This window comes from Mastigoproctus giganteus, chromosome 4, assembly GCF_048544385.1.
Source record: "Mastigoproctus giganteus isolate SK-2022 chromosome 4, ASM4854438v1, whole genome shotgun sequence".
In the NCBI taxonomy this organism is placed as follows: Eukaryota; Metazoa; Arthropoda; class Arachnida; order Uropygi; family Thelyphonidae; genus Mastigoproctus; species Mastigoproctus giganteus.
This window is the reverse complement of record NC_143578.1, coordinates 105,012,323-105,033,906: the sequence shown is the minus strand read 5'-3', so window position 1 is coordinate 105,033,906 and position 21,584 is coordinate 105,012,323. Positions and strand designations below refer to the sequence as shown.

Below are 21,584 nucleotides of genomic sequence, written 5' to 3'. Positions count from 1 at the left end.
GTGTAGTGTAAACACGTGTTATACGAGGACTGACTATACAGAGAAAGGCAACAAGATTAGTGAGTGGAACAAAGGGTTGCTCTTACAAAGAAAGGTTTAAGTTTTGCAAATTATAGTGTCTGGAGACTAGGTACCTGCGAGCTGATCTGATTGAGGTGTATAAGGCTCTGAATTGGTTGAGCAAGAAAGCTCAATGCTGATGGGATTCTTCCTCTTGCTGATATCTCACCTGAGGGGACATAAATTCAAATCGAGGAAAGACAGTTGTAGAATAGATGTACGGAAATTTGCCTTTAGCCAGCTGGTGGTTGACAGTTGGAACAAACTTCCATCTGTTATAGTGGAGGTCATAAACTTAAATAAGTTTAAGGCAGAACTAGACAAGCATTTTGAGTGAATGGTTGGGTGAAATGGGAAGGGGTTTTTTTTTTTTTTTTTTTTTTTTGCTGATGCTATATAAGCTTTCTTCCTTCCTTTCATCATATGCCTCTATTAATGCTAAAAAGGACCAGCCCGCATTTAAAAATTCTTTAATGGCTAAAAAGGCCATTAAAAAAAAAGTGTGCTATTGAGAACCTGTTTTTATAAAATTAATCATTTGAATGATTCCATTCATTCATAATGTCAAAATCTGATACATTACATATTAATTCATTCATAATATATAAATCTGGTGACAGCCTCTTTGCAACCAGATTTTCCCTATGCAGGAAACAGTGATAGGTGGTAATATGTAGATTACCTTCTCTCACTTGGACTGTTTACTTAAATTGCGTTAATAAAATAAAATGTAATATACAGTACTGTATAATTAAAATTTTAAAATGTGATTGTATGAGTAAAATATGAGATAAAAACAGCCAGATTTTCCCTATGCAAGAAGTAGTGATATTATCGGTTTCCCAATCCACATAATTCAGCTGATTAAGCTATACTACCAGGAATAGGAAAGAACTATGAGAACGAACATGGGAAACAAGACTTTTTCACAATAGGTAATGGCGTCAGGCATGGCTGTATTTTTCACCTCACCTTTTTAATCTTTGTCCCGAAGATATCATGTGTGAAGCTTTGGAAGATTCAGAGACTGGCATCAAAATTGGAGGACTGAAGATAAACAACCTTCGTTATGCAGATGATACTGTGCTAATTTGTAATTCTAAGGATCATATTAAAGAAACTCTGAGGAGAGTATGTGAAGCAAGTAAGAAAAAAGGATTTTTTCTGAATGTGTGTAAAACTAAAATTATGGTGATTGGTGATAATCTCGATTCCAGTAAAGTGAAGGTTTAATGGGCAAGATATCAAAGAAGTTGATGAATTTGATTACTTAGGGTCAAGAATAAATAAAAATAGTGACTGCTGAAACGATGTAAAGAGGTGACAGGCAATTGCTGAAACATTGGTCGCTGATCTGATAAAATTATGGAGAGATCATGAGCTGCCCATAAAGACGAAACTGAGAATCATTGATTCATTTATTTTTCCAGTTGCCACTTATGGATGTGAAGGATGGAATCTGAAAAGAGTTGACCAATTCATTTGTTCTTCAATCCAAGTAAGAAATATTTCTTACTTGGATTGAAGAACAAATGAATGGGTATTGAATAAAATTGGCAGGCCTAAAATTCTTCTTCATAGCATCAACAAAAGAAAACTCAAGTTTTTTTGTCATATAGTAAGAAGGGAAAACTTTCTGTTTAAGAATATAATGGAAGGAAAAACTGAGGGGAAGAGGTGCAGAGGAAGACCTGCAACTAAGTGGAAGGATGGGATCAGTGAACTTTTGGGCAAAACACTGACTCAACAGTGCACTGTTCATCTATATCAACTGGATGCTCTTCTTTTGATTTTATGTTTTTCTTAATTAACAGCATAACACCTCCTCCCTTCCTATCCTGTATATCCTTTCTGTACACATTGTACTTCCCAAATTCCAGTTCTGCATTCCTTATATCTGTGTGACTCCATGTCTCTGCTTTCCAACAATATTTCCACGTCCCAACAATATCTGCCTTTGATGTCTTGACCAACACTTCAAATTCATCAAATTTATTTACTATACTTCTAGCATTGGTATACATGTACCTATCCTTATTATTAGTTACCCTAACACATCCCATATACCCACCTGTTTCATGATGACTGCCATCCGTACCTGAAACCCCCAGCACCCCTCGCTCCAGGTCACTACTTATTCTAATAGAAGTTGTGCAAGAATCACCTTCACCAGCAATAACAGACATCAACAAATTCAAATTCTGCATTGCTTATATCTGCTATATCACCATGTCTCTGATATCCCAACAATATCCGCGTTTGATGTCTTGATCAGCACATGATCAAAAACACATAGTATGAAGGTATATCTGCGTAATTTGCCAAATGCAAGCTAATCAGTTGAAAAAACCAATGTTTGAGTGTAAAAAAAAACTACCATATTTTTTTTATGCATATTTATAACATTTTACTATACAGTCCAAGTTTTTATTTGTATGTGTAGTAAAATGTTGGTACAGAGAATTTTTAATTTGTGAGGATTATGTTCCAGAATATCTCACAGTTTAAATTCATGCATAATGTAAATAATCACCAAAAAATGTGATAATAGGCTTATGAGAGTAGCTCATATATCTGGGCATGAGGATTTTGATAGTGGTAAATGTGCAGGTTTCAGTTTATGACCCTTCATATTAGCACCGAACAGAAGTGTTAGCTGATCTTTCACTGCCTTAAAGCCTGGCGCTTTCTTATCAATGGAAATATATAAATGCAATCAAGCATTTTTCTCCCCTCAATATAAACCTGTTTCTTCAAGTTTGAATATCTGTTTAGGTATGTACTTCCCCTCCTCTGTGATTAACTTCAGTGTTGCAGGGAATGTGTCCACTGCACACAATTTTACATTATGAAAACCATACCATTGACAAATTCACAAACCATCCTGAACTTCTCGAAAAGGGCTTAACTTACCCATCCTCACATTCTTTTAAATCATCATAAAGGCCATGAGCTTTCTCTTGCACTTGAGTTAGGCTAATTTTAACATGTTTTTTATTTTGGTCACTCATCCATGTAGCAAGCTTTTTTTTTCATGCATTCCATAAAAACTTGACTGAGCATACGATGACTTTTGTATAGTTAAGGGCACACCACTTATTACACTTTCTTTAATTTTATCAGCACTATCTCGATTAGTACGTAATGTACTCTCATTCAGACTTAGAGCATGTTTAATATGTGCCTTGCTCTCACCTCGTTCATAGCACTTAAGCACTTCCAGTTTCATTTCAAGCAAAATCGATTTCCCTGAGCACTTACCATCACATCCACTAGAACTACAAGGATACTTACTAGTCATAAAGGTAATAGTAAAAACAAAAATAAGCACAAAATAAAAAAAAAAAAATTATGCCCTTCCAATAGGTGACCAATTGTTACAATCTTTAGCAAAACAAAATGAGAACATGGCAGACTATTGCACTGGCCTCTCATGGTGCATTCCATGAATATGTTTGCTGCACGTTATTTTAAATTCACGCAATTTAAAACATATAAAGTAAGAAGTCACTGTATTATAGTTTTAATCCCATATTTAATATATACAAAAACATTTTAAAATTTTAATGTATTGTATTTGCATTTGATTTTATTTATACAATTTATGTAAATAGCAAATCAATATTATAAAGACCTTTAAACACAGTGTGGATTCTACACATTTCACAACTGTCACCATTATTTAAAAAAAAAAAAAAAAAAAAAAACTTTGTTGGAACACCAATCATCTGTAATCAACCAAACCATAGTATTTTATGTAACTTTTTATTTTAATTTGTTCTTAGCATCTGTATACAGATTAGAAATTTGATTACAATTTGTACATTCTTTATTAACCTGGCAACAGTTTACATAAAATGCTGAGAAAAGAAAAAATTGAAATTGCCATCAAAGTGTTTCAAGTGTGTTTAACATTCTTTTAGTATAGTTCTTATTATTTAGTATCATTCTGACTTTTGATCAGCATCCCTGATATTGTTGGTATTTGAAAAGTATGTCCGTAAAAGAAATCACATCTGAGTTTTAGGCATTCTACATATGCCTGTGCCCCAGTTCATGTAATAATATGCTTAGGAATTTGTTGAGAACGGCACATATTTGTAATAAAATTGAACATCATGGGTCAGAAAAATTACTTCTAGAGGGACATTGATGTTTTTGTTTCAGTTTGAATTGTGTTAGTTGGATTATAATTGCAAGTGGATAATGTAATTCGGATTACTAGTTTTTGGTCCATGTTTTGTTGACTGTTATTTCGCTGTTGTTAATGGATTTTGTGTTCTACTCAGCTAATTGTGTAAGTGGAATTCTTATTTTAACTTCTTGCCAATTTTTTTAATGCTAGTGTTCAACTAGCACAGCTTGGCATGCCAAATACAGCAGTCACTAAAGTGCTGCTGATGTGACATAAATTTTCTGATTGCACTTCAGTTCTATATGCAACTGTTGTTACTGTTCACAAAACTAAAACAAAATTGAAAATTATTATTATATTAGCATACAATATTGTTGGTTTCATTTACAGATTTATTTTCTACTTTTATTTGCTATCTCTTTCACATACTTTATGTGCTTCGTTGTGGAAATTCAGTCAAACATAAGGAAGTGGCAGAATCAAACTTGGCTCTCAAATTCTTTGTTTTAAAACATTCTAAAAAAGTGTGTATTGAAAAACGTATCATAAGACATTTTAAAACTTTAAAATAAGTTTAAAAATATTTCTACCATATATGCTTAAAAGATATTTCACAGGATATATCTGGGTGCTTAGAGGGGAACAGGTATTCTGTGTGTTATCAGACACTTAGTGTAAAACACTGATGGATCCAATATGTTTCTATTACAGAAAATTTAGAAGTCCGGTTCGCCTGCCTCCTTGAAATCCACTCATGCACACCTTCTCGATGGTAAGCCCTGTTACATCACTTAGGTGGGAACGAACATGTAGAATGGTTCTCTTCAAGACGCCTGGTCAGCGTGAAGAGGAAAAGAACAAACCCTCCAGAATATGAGAGCACGACAAAACAAATGGCCCTCATTCCCCAGCGGCTTTCACTCCCCCTCTTACGGCAGCGAGAGGATCAGAGTGGAAGCAGAGGGTGCTAAGAATCTCTGGGTATGACCAGGCTGCCATGCACGGAAACTGAACTTGGCCTGTTACAACGTAAGATCACTCATTGGTGAAGACAGGATATTAGAGCAGGAAAAGGAATTAGAAAATGTGAATTGGAATATCATCGGTTTCACTGAGAAGAAGAAATGAATCACTTATAAGTTTATCAAGTGGAAATCTGCTGTATGCCAATGGAAACAGTGAAAGGAGTGAAGGTGGAGTTGGGTTTCGGGTCCATAAAGATATAAAAAACAACATTTTGGAATTCAAAAGTACATCACCAAGGGTGTCAAAACTAATACTCAAGATTTCTAAGAGGTACAAGCTAAAGGTTATAATGATTTATGCACCAACATCGAGCCATGATGACGAAGAGGTTGAAGAAATGTACACTGAAATTGAGTCTTCTAGATGAGCAGAAAACCCACTACACTATTATTATGGGGGACTTCAATGCTGAGGTTGGAAAAAGACAAAACAGTGCAGAAAGGGAACCTATAGGAAATTTTGGAATTGGTGAAAGACTTGTGGAATTTGCAGAATCTCAAGGATTGTCAGTAATGAATACCTTTTTCAAGAAAAGGGTGAACAGAAAGTGGACATAGAAGAGTCCAAATATATTAACAAGTAATGAAATCAACTTCATCCTCACTAACAGAAGATATATTGTGAATGATGTTACCGTCCTGAATAAGGTAAATATTGGAAGTGATCACAGAATGGTAAGATGTACACTTGATATAGATGTAGGAAAGGAAATGAAAAAACTGACTCGAGTAAATAATACAATGGTCTTTGAGATAACAGAAGAGGAGAAAAAGCAACATGTACTGAAACTTAAGAACAAGTTTGAGCTTCTGCAGACTGCCCAAGATATCGACGAGGAATATTACAACTTTCTGAAAGTGATGAAGCCCAAGAAACCTATGGGGAAAAAGAAATCCAAAGAAGAAAAAATTAGTCAAGAAACACAATTATTATGATGAACCAAAGACGACAAATGAAGAGCAAGATAAACACTGACAAGGAGAAAATTGAATATACTGAGTTATGCAAAGCCATCAGAAAGAGACTCAGAGAGGACAAAAGAATATTTAACACAAGAAAAGTAGAACAAGCATTAAGGGAAAACAAAGGACTTAATCAGCAGCTATGAGCAGTAATACAGAAAGACAAATGATACTGAAACTGAAGAATAGCGACGGTGAACTTATAAATAGCAGAGAAGGCATAATTCAAATAGCAGAAGACTACTATAGAGAATTATACAAGGAGCGAGGGAATGATGCCAGCAGTGGGAAAGATGAATCTCAAATTAGCAACACATACGACATACCCGATATTCTTCCTGATGAGGTAGAACATGCATTGAAGAAAATGAAGAATCAGAAAGCCCCGGGGGAAGATGAAATTACTGTAGCATTGTTAAAATTGGGAGGAAGAGACATAACACAAAACTGGCAAGGCTCTTCACAAAGTGCATTAGAAAAGGTGCGCTGCCTAAAGAGTGGAATGCAGTCATAGTTTTGCTTCATAAGAAAGGAGATAAATCAGAAATTGGAAATTATAGACCAATTAGCTTGTTATCCCACATCTACAAGTTGTTCACAAGGGTCATTACTTCACGTAATGACCACCTAATGGATCACCTTCACGTAATGACCACCTAATGGATCACCTTCATGTAATGACCACCTAATGGATCACCTTCACGTAATATCACAGCTAATGGGGAAAGCAAATGAATATAAAACAACAATATGCCTGGCATTTGTGGATTAGGAAAAGGTATTTGACTCCATACAGCATAAGGCAATGTTTTGGGCACTGGAAAGACAAGGCATATATACCCCATATATTATAATTTTGAAGAAAATATATGAGAACGCTACCGCATTTAGTAGACTAGACAAAGACAGTAGGAAATTTAAAATCGAGAAAGGAGTTTGACAAGGAGACACAATATCTACAAAGTTTTTTACTGCTGCCCTTGAGGAAGCTTTCAGTAGATTAGACTGGTCGCAGAAAGGAGTCAATGTGAATGAGAGTACCTAAACCATTTAGGATTTGCAGATGGCATTGTGGTTATAATCCACGATCCCAAAGAATTAGAGGAAAATCTTAATCTGTTATGCCAAGTTAGTAAGGATTTTGGACTAAAGATGAATATGGCTAAAACAAAAGTAATGATGAACAAGTATGCCACTGACAGGGGCATAATGATTGAGGGAGCAGTAATTGAAAAGGTGGAGTCATATACTTATCTGGGACAAGTTATTAGCTGTAATAATGGTAAATCGCTGGAAGTCAAGAGAAGAATAAATTTTGTATGGATAGCATTCACGAAATATAGTCACATACTGAAGAGCAATATCCCAGTTTGTCTGAAACGTAAAATAATGAACCAACGTATACTCCCCACCATGACTTATGGAAGTGAAACTTGGGTACTCACCAAAAAAATGGAAGAGAAGCTGAGAACTATATAGCGAAGAATGGAACAGATTATACTGAGAATCAGACTGTTAGATAAGAAGAGAAACACATGGGTTAGGCAGCAAACCCAAGTAAAGGACATTCTTAACAAAACTAAAGAACTGAAATGGTTTTGGGCAGGATACATAGCTCGAAGACATGATGACAGATGGACTAAGAAAATAATAGAATGGTACCCAAGAGGCGCTAGAAGGAAACCTGGAGGACAACGGCAGAGATGGATAGATAAAATTCATGAGTTTGTGGGTAGTAAATTGATGGCCATTGCACAAAATAGAAGGAACTGGAAAGTTGCTGCAGAGGGCTTCATCCTGCAGTGGATTGAAAATGGCTAATGATGATCTGGGTGCATTTATTTGCTTATGAAAATAACTGTTAGCTCTTGTCGTTATTTTTAATCCTGGTTTAATATTAATATATGAAATTAATTAAAATAATAATTAAAAAATTCTATTGTTTTTATTTTTACTATACAGTCAAGATACATTAGGAAGTACCCAATTTTAAATCATTTACATTTATTCCAAACATATACTTAGTGTCACAGAGGACTCACATGTGACAGATGGTAAGACTTTTAGGTATGTACCAGCCTGAAAGTTAATAATGTTTTAGTATGATGTCCTATTGTACCTGTAGCATACTTAATTCATGAATGCTCTTTAATGGATTTTTTTTTTCATATTTTATTAATAAATTTTAACTTATTGAAATTCTTTTAAATACTTATTTTTCAGGTTGACAGCTTGACTGATATTTCACCAGGCTTTAGTCACTTTGACATGATAGCTGCACTAAGTCACAAGGCTTTTAATGAAAGAGTTTTGCAAGTTCCAGAATATATGGGTGGAAGGAAAGTATTAGCAGCGTTGGTTATGAAGAGAGCTCCAGCTGACACAGGCACAGTGATTTGTTTTGGAACAGGTTTGTTTTCAAGGGAAGTGTGTGTGTGTGTGTGTGTGTGTGCGCGCGCGCACCCCTACCATTAATATCCGGACACTCCTCCATGGATGAGGCAACAGGTCATATGCATGCAACACATCACAGAACCTGCTATAAATATGCATACAGGGCTTCGAACAGACAATTTCAAAAGTGGGCATGCAAGATGACACGTTCAACAGAATTAACAGACTTCCAACTTGGAATGATAGTAGGATGCCACATAAGTAAGCATTCTGTACAAGATATCACAGTCACTCTGGGGATCCCTAGGTCAATGGTTAGCAATGTCATATTCAAATGGAAGAGGAATTGGACTGAACTGCCAAAAAATGGCCTGCCTGGTAAACCTCAAAAACTAACAGAACGGGACAAGAGAATTTTGCGAAGAACTGTGTGCCAAATCATAATTTGCCATTGTCTCAAGTCACACAAACCATCTGTGTGAGTATTGGGACTAATGTCAGATGATAGACAAATGATAGACGCCAATTAACCTGGTGTAAGGAGCGTGAATCCTGGACTGTAGAGCAGTGGAAAAGAGTCCTATGGATAGACGAATCAAGGTTTGCACTCTACCAGTCTGATGGCTGTTCCTGAGTGTGGCGAATGCCAGGGGAACAGTTCCTTCCTGATTGCATCCTCCCAACAATGAAGTTTGGTGGAGGCAGTGTCATGGTATGGGGCTCCTTTCGTGGTTTCGCTTGTGCCCATTAGTCGTTATCGACAAAGACATGAATGCTGTGCAGTACCAGGACAGCCTAGATGATTATGCATTTCCAACATTATGACAATACTTCGGGGAAGGCCCATACCTGTATCAGCAAGATAACGTGCTATGCCATACTGCTCGGGTTGTAACAGAGTGGTTTGAGGACATGGGTGTGGAAAAGTTGGATTGGCCAGCCCAGAGTGCTGATCTGAACCTTATCGAGCATCTTTAGGATTGGATTGCCGGGTATGTGCACATCGAGATTACCCAAAGAACAAGGCTGAACTGGTGGCTGCGTTAAAGGCCGAGTGGAGGAACATATCACCTGAAATTTATAAAAAAGCTAGTTGAGAGTATGCCATGAAGATTGAAGGCCATCATAAAAGCAAAAGGTTTCAGCACAAAATATTAAATGACACAATAAAAGCTCTTTTTTTTGTCTAAAGGCAGGTGTCCAGATATTAATGGTAGAGCAGTGTATACAAATGGGTGTTTGCAAATGGAATTTAGACATAACAGTGAAATAAAAAATTAATAAATATCTATTTCAAAGCTAGCATAAATAAAATAAATATTGTCCTTTCCCTTAAATAAATATGTTACGCTGTCAAAAGTATTTGATATTTGCACGTTCTAAAGAATGTTTTATTGATACAATATTTAACCCATTAGCTATCGATAACCTGGGCATATTTTGTACATCAAAACCAGAAAAATTTTAATATAAATAACTAAATTTTAATTTATTCTGTATACTGCAGAAGCTAAAAGAATTTATAGATTCATCATGACTGCATACATATTGAATTATTAAGTTAACAAAAGAATGAGAAAAGTTACCTCACTATTGACTTGTAGAATTCTTCAATGCTAGCACTTACCATTATTTATATGAATGTAAAAACTAACTTAAATAAGTTCTCTATGCCCAAAGAAAGATCAATGATCTAATGCACTTGGAATTAAAGGTCTAAAGAGCTCCAAACCTGACCAAAATACGTCAAACCACCAACAGATATCCACGAGCAAAAGAAGATATTGAGTCCATTAATAAAAACAATTGCGAAAATGATATTAAAAAAAACCTTTTACTTTCCTGAAGTTGAAGGCTTTTCATCATTGGTCTTAATCACAGGATAGTAAAACGTGAAATCTATGATGGGAAATGTTTAAAGAAGAGAAATTAGTTGTTACCTTGGCACATGGATATTAAACATCAAAAGTCTGGAATAATATAGGGGTGACACCAATTAATTGAATTATGGCACAATTTAATTTTGAGTGGTTCCACTATTAATTTTGTGTAATTATGTTGAGGATTTTTGCTTCAGTGAACAAGAAGGTATGACCTTCATTGACTGCATGGAATGCTAATTCTGATGCACAAGAATGGGAAGCAAGAACGGATGCCATGTGTTATTTAACCCTCATATCCAATGTGCATAAGTGGAGTTCTGAGATATATCTACGTTATATATAGTAAAGAATAATTGTATTAAGAAGCTAATTAATCATGGGGGGTGGAATGTGACTGTATGAAAAGTACTGTGTGAGTGTGACTGTTCGTTCAGGGTCCTAACTATAGGAACTGGTTTGCAACCCCGAACTACCTGAGCCCAACTACTTATCTCTACTTCATTCATCTTTCTGCTTTACTAGCCACGACTTTCTATGTCCTGTGAGCCATTAGTCTACCCAGCACAATATGCCGGACACTACCTTCTTACTTTATCCAATATATTTTTCGCCTTAAAGTTTAGCTGCTTTTCACTGCTACTTTGTAAGCTATTATATTTCTCAACTATCCTGGGTGGTTTGGACATCATGTATTTAACTGCGTTCATCACCACTTATTTCATTTCAATATATACAGACACCATACCATAATTATTATAATTTTTTTTTCTTTTTCCCCACACCTAATGCTAGGAGCCGCTAGCGTAACCACACATAAATATACCGGCACGCTGCCATCTTGGTAATTTGGTCAGTTTTACAAAGTAACAGTAAGTCCCTTTCTTCCTCCCTATTCCGATATTCATTACTTTAGTTTTTTCAGTTTTTCAATTCTTTTCACTTGCTTCTGTAAGGTCATCCATGATCTGTATGCACTACATAATTTAACCACTTTTATTGGCACAACCTATTAGACCTTATTTTTACCACAAAATTTTAAATAATTTTAATATTTCGTTCTCAACACGTGGTAACAGCTCACGTGCACCACAGCATACAGAACATGTCGGAAACAGAAGCAAGAAAATTGCGGTCTTTTTCATAATTTCGGTGGATGACCTCTGATGATGACACTGAGATTGTGAAAGACACCGCAATGTTATCTTATTTTTGTCGCCTTTTCACTTATCTTTATTTTTAATTTCCTGTCTATTTCTTCTTCCTTTTCTTCTTCATACCATATATCGCTACGTTCCTTATTCATTCAGTCGAGCTCACAGTGTATACCGTATATTCAATAGTTTTAAATCAAAATCTTCTTCACATTTCTACATACAATATACGTTATATATATATCTGTTTATATACATAATATAGAACTTATTGAGCCCTGTTGCTCTGACATTTATTAATTATGAATTATTAAGTGCAGTTGGATTTCAACACCACATTGTAATGGGGCACATACTTTTTTATTTATTTATTTTTTTGGCAGCATAGAGGCTCTATCCCATAATCTCCCTTACTTATGGCTGCACATGCTGACCACTGGACTGCAGTTGGTATTCCACTTCGAATATGTGGGTTGCACAGCTTGGAAACTAGGTTCCTTAGAGGAGACTTCATTGAGGTGTCTAAAGCTCTGAGCTGCAAAAGTAAAATGAATGACGACAAAAGTTTCATGGTTATAAATGATTCTAGAACTAGGGACCATAAGTTCAAGTTACGGGAGAAGATGTTTAAACTGGATTGCAGGAAGTTTTATTTTAGCCAGCAAGTTATAAATTACTGGAATAAGTTACTTACATGGGTGGTTGAGGCTGACAGTTTGGGGAAATTCAAAGATCAGCTCTGGATAGTTACCTACTGGAGGAGGGAAATGCATAGGTTGTTTATTTCTTTTTCTTTTATTATTTGTTAATTATTTATTTTATATACAGTTGAATCTCGTTAATACAAAGTTCAAGGGACCTAAATTTTCATGTTTTGTAATAACGAGGTTTGTAGTGGTATTAAAAAAAAAAAAAAAAAAAAACTGTATAATTTTGTACCCAAAATTATACGGTTTTTTTTTTTTTTTGGTACATATTGTATATATGACTAATAATAATGAAATTAATTTAAATTAATAAAATAAAAACAAATGCCTCGTCTAACAATACATTAATAGGAATAACATAAATTTTTAAAGATTTTATTTTATTTGTAAGATAAAATTAAAAAAAAATTAATTAATGGAAATGAAAATATTGTACAGTATAAATTTTGATATGCACAATATTTTAGTATATCAGTAAAAATAATTACAATCTTAATATAAAAGGAGACATACAAACCATTAACATTTTAATAAATTAATCTAATTTAAAGAAAGAATCTAATGTTGTTTGCACAGTTTTTGTCCTACATGCATTTTTTTACCACTGCACAGACATTATCAAATGCAATAGTTGTTTCTTTATCAATGTTACTGCAGGCCAACACATTCTCTATTATGTTCAATACATTTTGGGCAACTTTTTTTAGATGGTAGTGTGTGCACTTCTTCACTTTTGCTGTTACTGGTAACAAAAACAACATTTCGTTTGGTGCTCAGCAGCTCTTATGATGTTGACATTGCAGTGGTAGCAACGTCATCCACCTTCACAAACTCTTTGAATTCACCAACAAAATCCATATGCCCCCTTCAAATTCTTCCATTCCTTAACGTTGCTATCACATTCATCTGCTGGACCACATTTTTCAATGATATTCTCTCCAAAGCCACTCTTTCTGAAGCAGTTGATTATTGCACTTGATGCAATACTGTCCTAAGCAATAACAAGATTACGGATATCAGGCAGGCTCTATATGCTCTCTTGAGATTATAAATAATGCCTTGATCCAGTGGTTGCATTAAACTGGTGGTATTGGGGGGGTAAAAACAGCAGCTTTATATTTGTCAACTTAAGTGTCTCTGCAGAATGTGCTGTACAACGCTTTAGAGTCATCAAAATGTTCCTTTTTTCTGAAGCCATTCTCCTGTCCAATTTTGATAAATAAGACTGAAAAATTTTGAGTGTAAACCAAGCACTTCTATTGGCCTCATAATTACAGGGAAGTTGGTTAACTTTCCACCATGACAACTCTCCTTGAACAGCAAATTATAAAATAAATCTGTCTCGTCAAGTTAAAAATATCCTTTGCCTCGTATTTTTCAAGAATGGACCGTACAGAACACAACCAGTCTGCAGCCTTTTCTTTGTCTACTAATCCAGCCTCACCACAAACATTTTGCGAAACCAAGTTATTCCTGTCTTTAAATCTTTGCAGCCAGCCACTGCTGCATTTGAAGTCACTAATTCCTTGTTGCTGAGCTAGATAATTTGCCTTTTCATGCAAAATTGGACCTGATATTGGCAAATTAGATGCAAGCATTTGTTGGTACCACTCAAAGTTTTGTTTCAAGCTCCTCATGTTTTGCACCACAAATTTGTTTCCTGTTTTTCATCGCTGCTCCATGTCACACACTTCTTCAAGTCTTTTTCGGTTTTTCAGTATTGTTAATAAAGTAGGTAAAGGGATGTTGTATTCCTTTGCAATGTCCGTTTTCTTTGCAATGCCCATTAGACTGATAAGATGGAAAGAAGCCTCTTGTATAATTTTAAGCTTAATTTCCAGGTTTAATTCAGTCAGTTTACATTTTGTCACCATAACACTGCTAGATAAGATTTAATATAAACAAATTTTAAATTAAACATCAGCTCAGATAAAATGACACAAAAATTAGATTGCTGTATACCAGACGTCGGCAACCTTTTTTGGCTGTGGGTCAAAATCAACCAAAATATGACTATTAAGAAGACGGTTCGGGTTAATGGGTATTTTCATTTTAAAACAGTCCATTAGTGAATAATAAGATAAATGTTATTGAGAAAACTATTACAATATGCTTTTAAACTCTTTTTAAACTAAACATAAAAAAACAAAACAAAATTATAATTCTAATTATTATAAAAACAAATATAATTGTCAAATTTTAGTTCATTAATAATTTATGAACTTTATTTATAAGCATTCTCTTTGTTATCAATGGCTCCCCTGATGCTGAATTTGTGACGTCAAGTCTGATTCATACTTAGTCACCTTAAGACGAATGCAAGCGTCTGAATTTTCAGTAGTTAATCTGCTCCTGTTCTTACTTAAAATAAATTTCACGTGTAAAAATATTTGCTCACATTTATAAGTAGAACCGAACGCGGACAAAATGGCAAAGCCATTTTTTTTTAAAGATGAAAACTTCGTAGGAAGTGATGTCCAACACGATGATATCATGCGAAGATGATTATCTTCCGCGTTTTCTAAATCTTTCCGCAGTGTTTTGAATTTGTCCGTCCACACCGTTGAACTTTTAAAATCAATCATTTCTAAACTTAAATTGTCAATTTTAAGATATTCAAAATAATGAAAATCTAAAACATTTTCCTCTATTTCGTCGGACTGTATTATAAATGTAAACATTTCGCCGTGCTTCTTAAAACTTTGAAATCTACTTTCAGATTCACTTTTAATGTTCAAAATACAACTTTCGAACATATTTAGATTGCTTTCATCGATATTTTCTCTCTCATATTGGCTTTTTAGTAACGAAAAGAAAAGAAATATTTTAGTTTTTATGTCAGTTTCAAATAATATTAATTTCGAACAAAAACTCTTCCATTCCTCGTACATTTTCAAAATTGTGTGGTTATTTCCTTGGAGTCGTACGTTAAAATCATTATAATGGTTCATTATGTCTGTTAAGAACAAAAGTCTTAAAAACCATTGTTTTTCATTGAGTTCGAGATCATTTTCACCGATTTCGTAAAGAAATATTTGTATATCATCAAAGCACTCTACAAATCTATTAAGAACTTTGCCTCGACTTAACCATCGTACTTCAGCATGTAACAGCAAATCTCCATATTTCGATTCAATTTCCTCCAAAAAAGTTTTGAAGCACCTCTGTGTTAATGCAGATCATGCTACTATTATGTTTACGATCTTAACAACCTTTTCCATTACATCCTTAAATTACATCCGTAGATGCCTTTGCAAATAAATTTTCTTCGTGCATGATACAATGGAACGATAAAAGTGGGCAGCCAAGTTCATTTTCCATTAGTTTCACAAATCCAACATTTTTTTTCCTCTCATAGCTGGAGCACCATCAGTTGTTATGGAAAACAATTTACTTTTTTAAATCCAATATTTTCCCATTTTTGAAATTTGTAAACTCTTGTACTTGATGCAAAATATCAATGCCTTTGGTCATGTCATTCATTGAAGCAAGAACGCATAGTTCTTCATTGACATTCGAACTATTTATTGATGTGAATCTAATAATAATTGCCTGCCTAGCCATACTATTATTTACATTGGTACTTTCATTGAGTGCAATGCTAATTACGTCAATATTTTTTGCCATATCTTCAATGCGACGCTGAACTGTTCTGGCCAACAATGGCATTTCTTTAATTCTCTCAATTATTTGTTTTTTTATTTGCGAAGTCATTGAATAAGTGTTCGGAACAATTTATGAATGCGTTTTTCAAAAATTTGCTGTCTCTAAACGCGTTGGTACCAATGCTAAGAGCTGCAACAAAGCCGGCAGAGCAGATATAGCATTGTGGCTGGTAACAAATCTCTTCAAAAATTTATTTTGTTTTCCTTAATTTAATACACGTTTAGCAATGTATTCATATTTTTCATCATTTGGCATTTCACTCACAACTTTGTTTTGAAGAAAAGTGTAGCCCAATATTGTAAGTCCTGGCGGTAATTATATCTGTACATAAAGTACATATCAATTTGTCACCATTTTCTATACATCCATCCATACCTTTTAGTCCACACATCTTGAAATAATCTCTTTTTTTGCTGTTTGTTTGTCCATGGTAATAAAATTAATAATTATTTCGCTTAGGTAACTGTTCTCGCGCTTCTGAACTGAACTACTGTTTATTCACGTTAAAGACGAAGTAAACGTAAACAAGAGTAGATGCGTGATCAGCAGGTGGGCAGAGCTCTTATTGGCCAGCTGCAGGTGGCATCAGTCAGAGCTCCCAGCTAACCAATAGGAGTGAATAAACGCTCGTCAAGTAATGATGAGATTCGTTCGGACAATGTCGCTGTATTCCTCCTATGTTCATTTCTGCAACTTTGTAATGAAACCAAAATGTTAATCTTATTATTTATATTTTCTCAAAGTGTTTGTTTCATGTTTATGTTTTATAATTTATTTTTATATATTATACTTTATTTGCGGAACTCAAGTGGGTCACTTGATGACCCACGGGTCATAGGTTGCCGACGCCTGCTGTATACGGTAGCAAAAGACTTTGAACTGGTATAACGATTGCAACTTACCTTATTCCCTTGGAGAGTGAGGGAGTGCATGTAAACAACTTAGAAAAACTTTTTATTCCTCTGTTAATTTAGCAACTCATCCTTCATAAAGATGTTTTTCAGAGTGCACTTGATAGCTACCATAAACTGCTTTTGTTTACACGAAACTAATTTCTAACAAGTCAGTGCCATCCTTCGGAAAATAGGGAGCCATGTGGCCAGAGGCAATAATAGGGGCAATAATCGGACAGCTCTATCAAGATTTGTGTTAAACGTACAAAATTACAATATTTATTTCTCACTGGGTGAAAAAGAACTTTAATACATATTAATCAAATTTTGTAATAAACGTATATATTTACATAGAAAAGCCTATCCTTTTGCGGGGGGGGAATGGTGTGTGCTTCATATAAACGAGTTGGTATTAATGAGATTTTACTGTACTATTTACCTTTCTTTTAGTGTGGAATAGCCTACATTATGCATTATCATTAGCATAAACAATGATTAATTGAATACTGGATTCTTTTATCCTATTTCTCTTTTGCTTGTAGTAACTTTAAATAATCTTGTATCACATCACAGTACGAAGACCAAAAATCAACTGGAGAAATTTTTTAAGCCCTTTTCAGTTGAGGCTGTAGTTAGTCAATTTTAGGCACGCTGAGTACAGTTTTCCCTTGTATGTTATTCTGAGGTTTTCAGCCCAGACAATGCACACAAGACATGTCCATGAACACATTTCTATGGACATAATACCCTTGTACAGATATAGTATGACTATTAGCAAATGATGCAAGAAAGCAAGCTTATACAGCATCAGCCAAAAAACAAACAAACTTAACACTTCCCATATTACATGTTCATCCCCTCTAATAGTTTGCCTAATTCTTCTTTAAATTTTTAAATACCCACTTCTGACACCATATTGAAATTTGATCAACCAATCAATAACTCTCTGGCTGAAGGCAGACTTCCACACATCTGTCCTCAGCCATCCTTCCTCAATTTGTATTTATGCCCCTCGTGTAGTTTGAGCAAGAGGAAGGATGCCATCAGCATTCAAAGCCTTAAATACCTTGATCTTATCTCCTCAGGTGCCTAGTTAGTTTGTAGACAGTGCAATTTGAAGGACCGAAACTTTTCTTCGTAAGAGCGCTCTTTTGTTTCCTCATTAATTTCTTTGCTCTTCTCTGCATCTTTCCAACAGGTCCACATCATTTCTGAAATTAGGCTTCCAAACTTGTATGCAGCAATCAAATTTTGGCCTAACCTTTGGCACTGGACCTTAGATAATTTGAGATGGATCTCCTGGTCTGATTAGTCCCATTTCCAGTTATTTCGAGCAGACAGGAGGGTGAGACAGATGCTGTGGATCTGGCAGAAACCATATGAAGCTATGCACTTTTCATGGCAACAAGAAACTGTTCAGGCAGGTGTACGGTAGGTAATGGTTTGGGACGTGTTCAACTGGCACATGTTGGGACCTCTTGTATGTCTAAACACATCTCTGAACGGTCCAGGTTGCGTGCCCATCCTTGCAGATCATCTGCATCTGTTCATGGTTATTGAGCACCCACAGTGCAATGGACTCTTCCAGCAGGACAGTGTGCCTCCCCCACAGGGCCACGGTGACTAGAACATAGTTTGAAGAGCATTCTGCAGATTTTACCACCATGGAATGGCCTCCCCGTTCACTGGATGTGAACCCTATGGAGCATCTTTGGAAAGATCCGTTTGAGCTTTGGATCCTCCACTCAGAAATGCGATGGAATTATGGACAGCGGTACAGCAGGCATGAATCGAAATACTGTGGAATGCTTTCGAGAACTAGTGGACTCAATGCCTCACCATGTGACTGCCTAGGTAGGTATTCCATGATTTCTGACCACTCAGTGTACAACAGGAATGTCATTCACATAACCCCATGAACTATCCTAGCTGCTTGTATACCCTGAAAAGAACTTTATATTTGAGTCTTTTCCATTCTCCACTACCCTGAATGTGGTACCACACAATTGGACTAATCAGACCAGGAGAACCATCTCAATTGGTATGTTATTCTGGGATTATTGCTACCCATATGCAGTACCTAACGTTTGTCAATGATAACTTTTATTGCCACTTTTCAGTCCATCTGCTTAATTTTTCTAGATCTTGTTGCAGTAGCATGCACTGATTATTGTTGTTAACGACCTTGCCAACCTTTATATCAACTGTAAACAGACATTAAGTCTGATATGTCTGCATCTATACAAGATATAAATATCGAAAACAACACTATCCAGCAATGAACAATCCACTAATAACAGTACTCCAAGGGGAGCACTATAATGCCTTTCCCAATTAACCATTCCTTTACCCAAAGCAGTAACTTACTCCTAATATCACACTACTCCAATTACAGCAGTTTTTTATGTGGAACAGTATCCAAAGATTTTCTAAAATCAAAGTATATGCTGTCAAAATTATTTTTTTTTTTTTTATCCAGATCCCCTGTTACAGCATCATAGTATCCTGTCTGATTGATCAGACAACATGTCTTCTTAATAAATCTATGCTGTGACTGCAGTATAATAGCATTGCAGTCACACTGCATCAATGTCTTTGAAATGTTTGGCTATTGTGGATGGGCTCCTACTTCTGATGCCATCCATTGTACTTATGCAACCATAAGTAACTTGACACCATTTCCTTTACTGTTGCACTGAAATGGCATTAGACCATACAGCGCCATGAGTTCTTGATAAATTTCCATTGGTGGGATGTCTTTTGCCCACAGAAACTAAATTACTGCTTTCATCTCCATAAGCCATACACATGTTTCAATATGGACACTGTGTTAGTATGCAGACTAATTATAATATGCAGTTTCTTATCATACTAATGAATAGTATGGCAAGTTATTGCTTGCCATACTTGACATACTAATGAATTCCTGAGTGAGTGAGTGATACAGCCCTCTGTGATGATTTGTTACTGTGGGATAAAACAGGATAAATGAGGTGAAAGACTTGTGGAATTTGCAGAATCTCGAGGATTGTCAGTAGTGTACCCTTTTTCAAGAAAAGGGTGAACAGAAAGTGGACATGAAAGAGCCCAAATGGATTAGCAACTAATGAAATCGAATTCATCCTCACTAACAAGATATATCTTGAATGATGTTGCTGTCCTGAACAAGGTAAATATTGGAAGTGATCACAGAATAGTAAGATGCACATTTCATATAGATGCAAGAAGAGAAAGGAGAAAAACCAGTATGTACTGTAACTTAAGAACAAGTTACAGTACATACTGGTTACTGGATATCATGGTCCTGAGTTACTGGTTGTAACTCAGGACCATGATATCGACGAGGAATATTACAATTTTCTGAAAGTGATAAAGCCCAAGAAACCTATAAGTAAAAATAAATCCAAAGAATTAGTCAAATTCTTTGGATTTAGAAAAAGAAAAAATTAGTCAGAAACACTTGTCAAGATGAACTGAAGATGACAAATGAAGAGCAAGATAAACACCAACAAGGAGAAAATTGAGTATACTGAGTTATGAAGATTTAACACAAGAAAAGTAGAACGAGCATTAAGGGAAAACAAAGGACTTAAATCAGCAGCCATGAGTAGTAATACAGAAAGACAAATGATACTGAAACTGAAGAATAGTGATGGTGTACTTATAAATAGCAGAGAAGGCATAATTCAAATGGCAGAAGACTACTATAGAGAATTATACAAGGAGTGAGAGAATGATGCTAGCAGTGGGGAAGATGGATCGCAAATTAGTAACACATGCGACATACCCGATATTCTTCCTGATGAGGTAGAACATGCACTGAAGAAAATGAAGAATCAGAAAGCCCTGGGGGAAGATGAAGTTACTGTAGAGTTGTTAAAATTGGGAGGAAGAGACATGACACGACACAAACACTGACACGACTCTTCACAAAATGCATTAGAAAAGGTGTGATGCCTAAGGAGTGGAATAATGCAATTATAGTCTTGCTGCATAAGAAAGGAGATAAATCAGAAATTGTAAATTATAGACCAATTAGCTTGTTATCCCACATTTGCAAGTTGCTCACAAGGGTCATTACTAACAGATTAGAAAGAATACTTGATTTGAATCAACCGAAAGAGTAAGCTGGCTTTAGGACAGGATTCTCAACTATGGATCACCTTCACATAATGTCACAGCTAATGGAGAAACCAAATGAATATAAAACACCATTATGCCCGGCATTTGTGGATTATAAAAAGGCATTTGACTCCATACAGCATAAGGCAATGTTTCGGGCACTGGAAAGACAAGGCATAGATACCCCATAGATTATGATTTTGAAGAAAATATGTGAGAACGCTACCTCCTTTATTAGACTAGACAGTAGGAAATTTAAAATTGAGAAAGGAGTTCGATAAGGAGACGCAATATCTCCGAAGTTTTTTACTGCTGCCCTCGAGGACACTTTCAGAAGATCAGCCTGGTCGCAGAAAGGAGTCAATGTGAATGGAGAGTACCTAAACCGTTTACGATTTTCAGATGACATTGTGGTCATACGCCACGATCCCAAAGAATTAAAGGAAAATCTTAATCAGTTATGCCGATTTAGTAAGGATTTTGGACTAAAGATGAATATGGCTAAAACAAAAGTAATGAACAAGTATGCCACAGAAAGGGATATAATGATTCAAGGAGCAGTAATTGAAAAGGTGGACTCATATA

At 35.4% G+C, this 21,584-nt stretch overlaps 1 protein-coding gene across 1 annotated transcript in view; it reads left to right on the top strand.

The window, feature by feature from the left end:
* LOC150086962 (uncharacterized) overlaps positions 1-21,584 on the top strand; it is a 270,054-nt gene that overhangs the window by 107,435 nt on the left and 141,035 nt on the right. Inside the window, exon 7 of the mRNA XM_090372337.1 lies at positions 8,407-8,593. Within this exon, the coding sequence (XP_090228463.1) occupies positions 8,407-8,593 (187 nt within the window). The remainder of the gene's footprint in view (positions 1-8,406; positions 8,594-21,584) is intronic.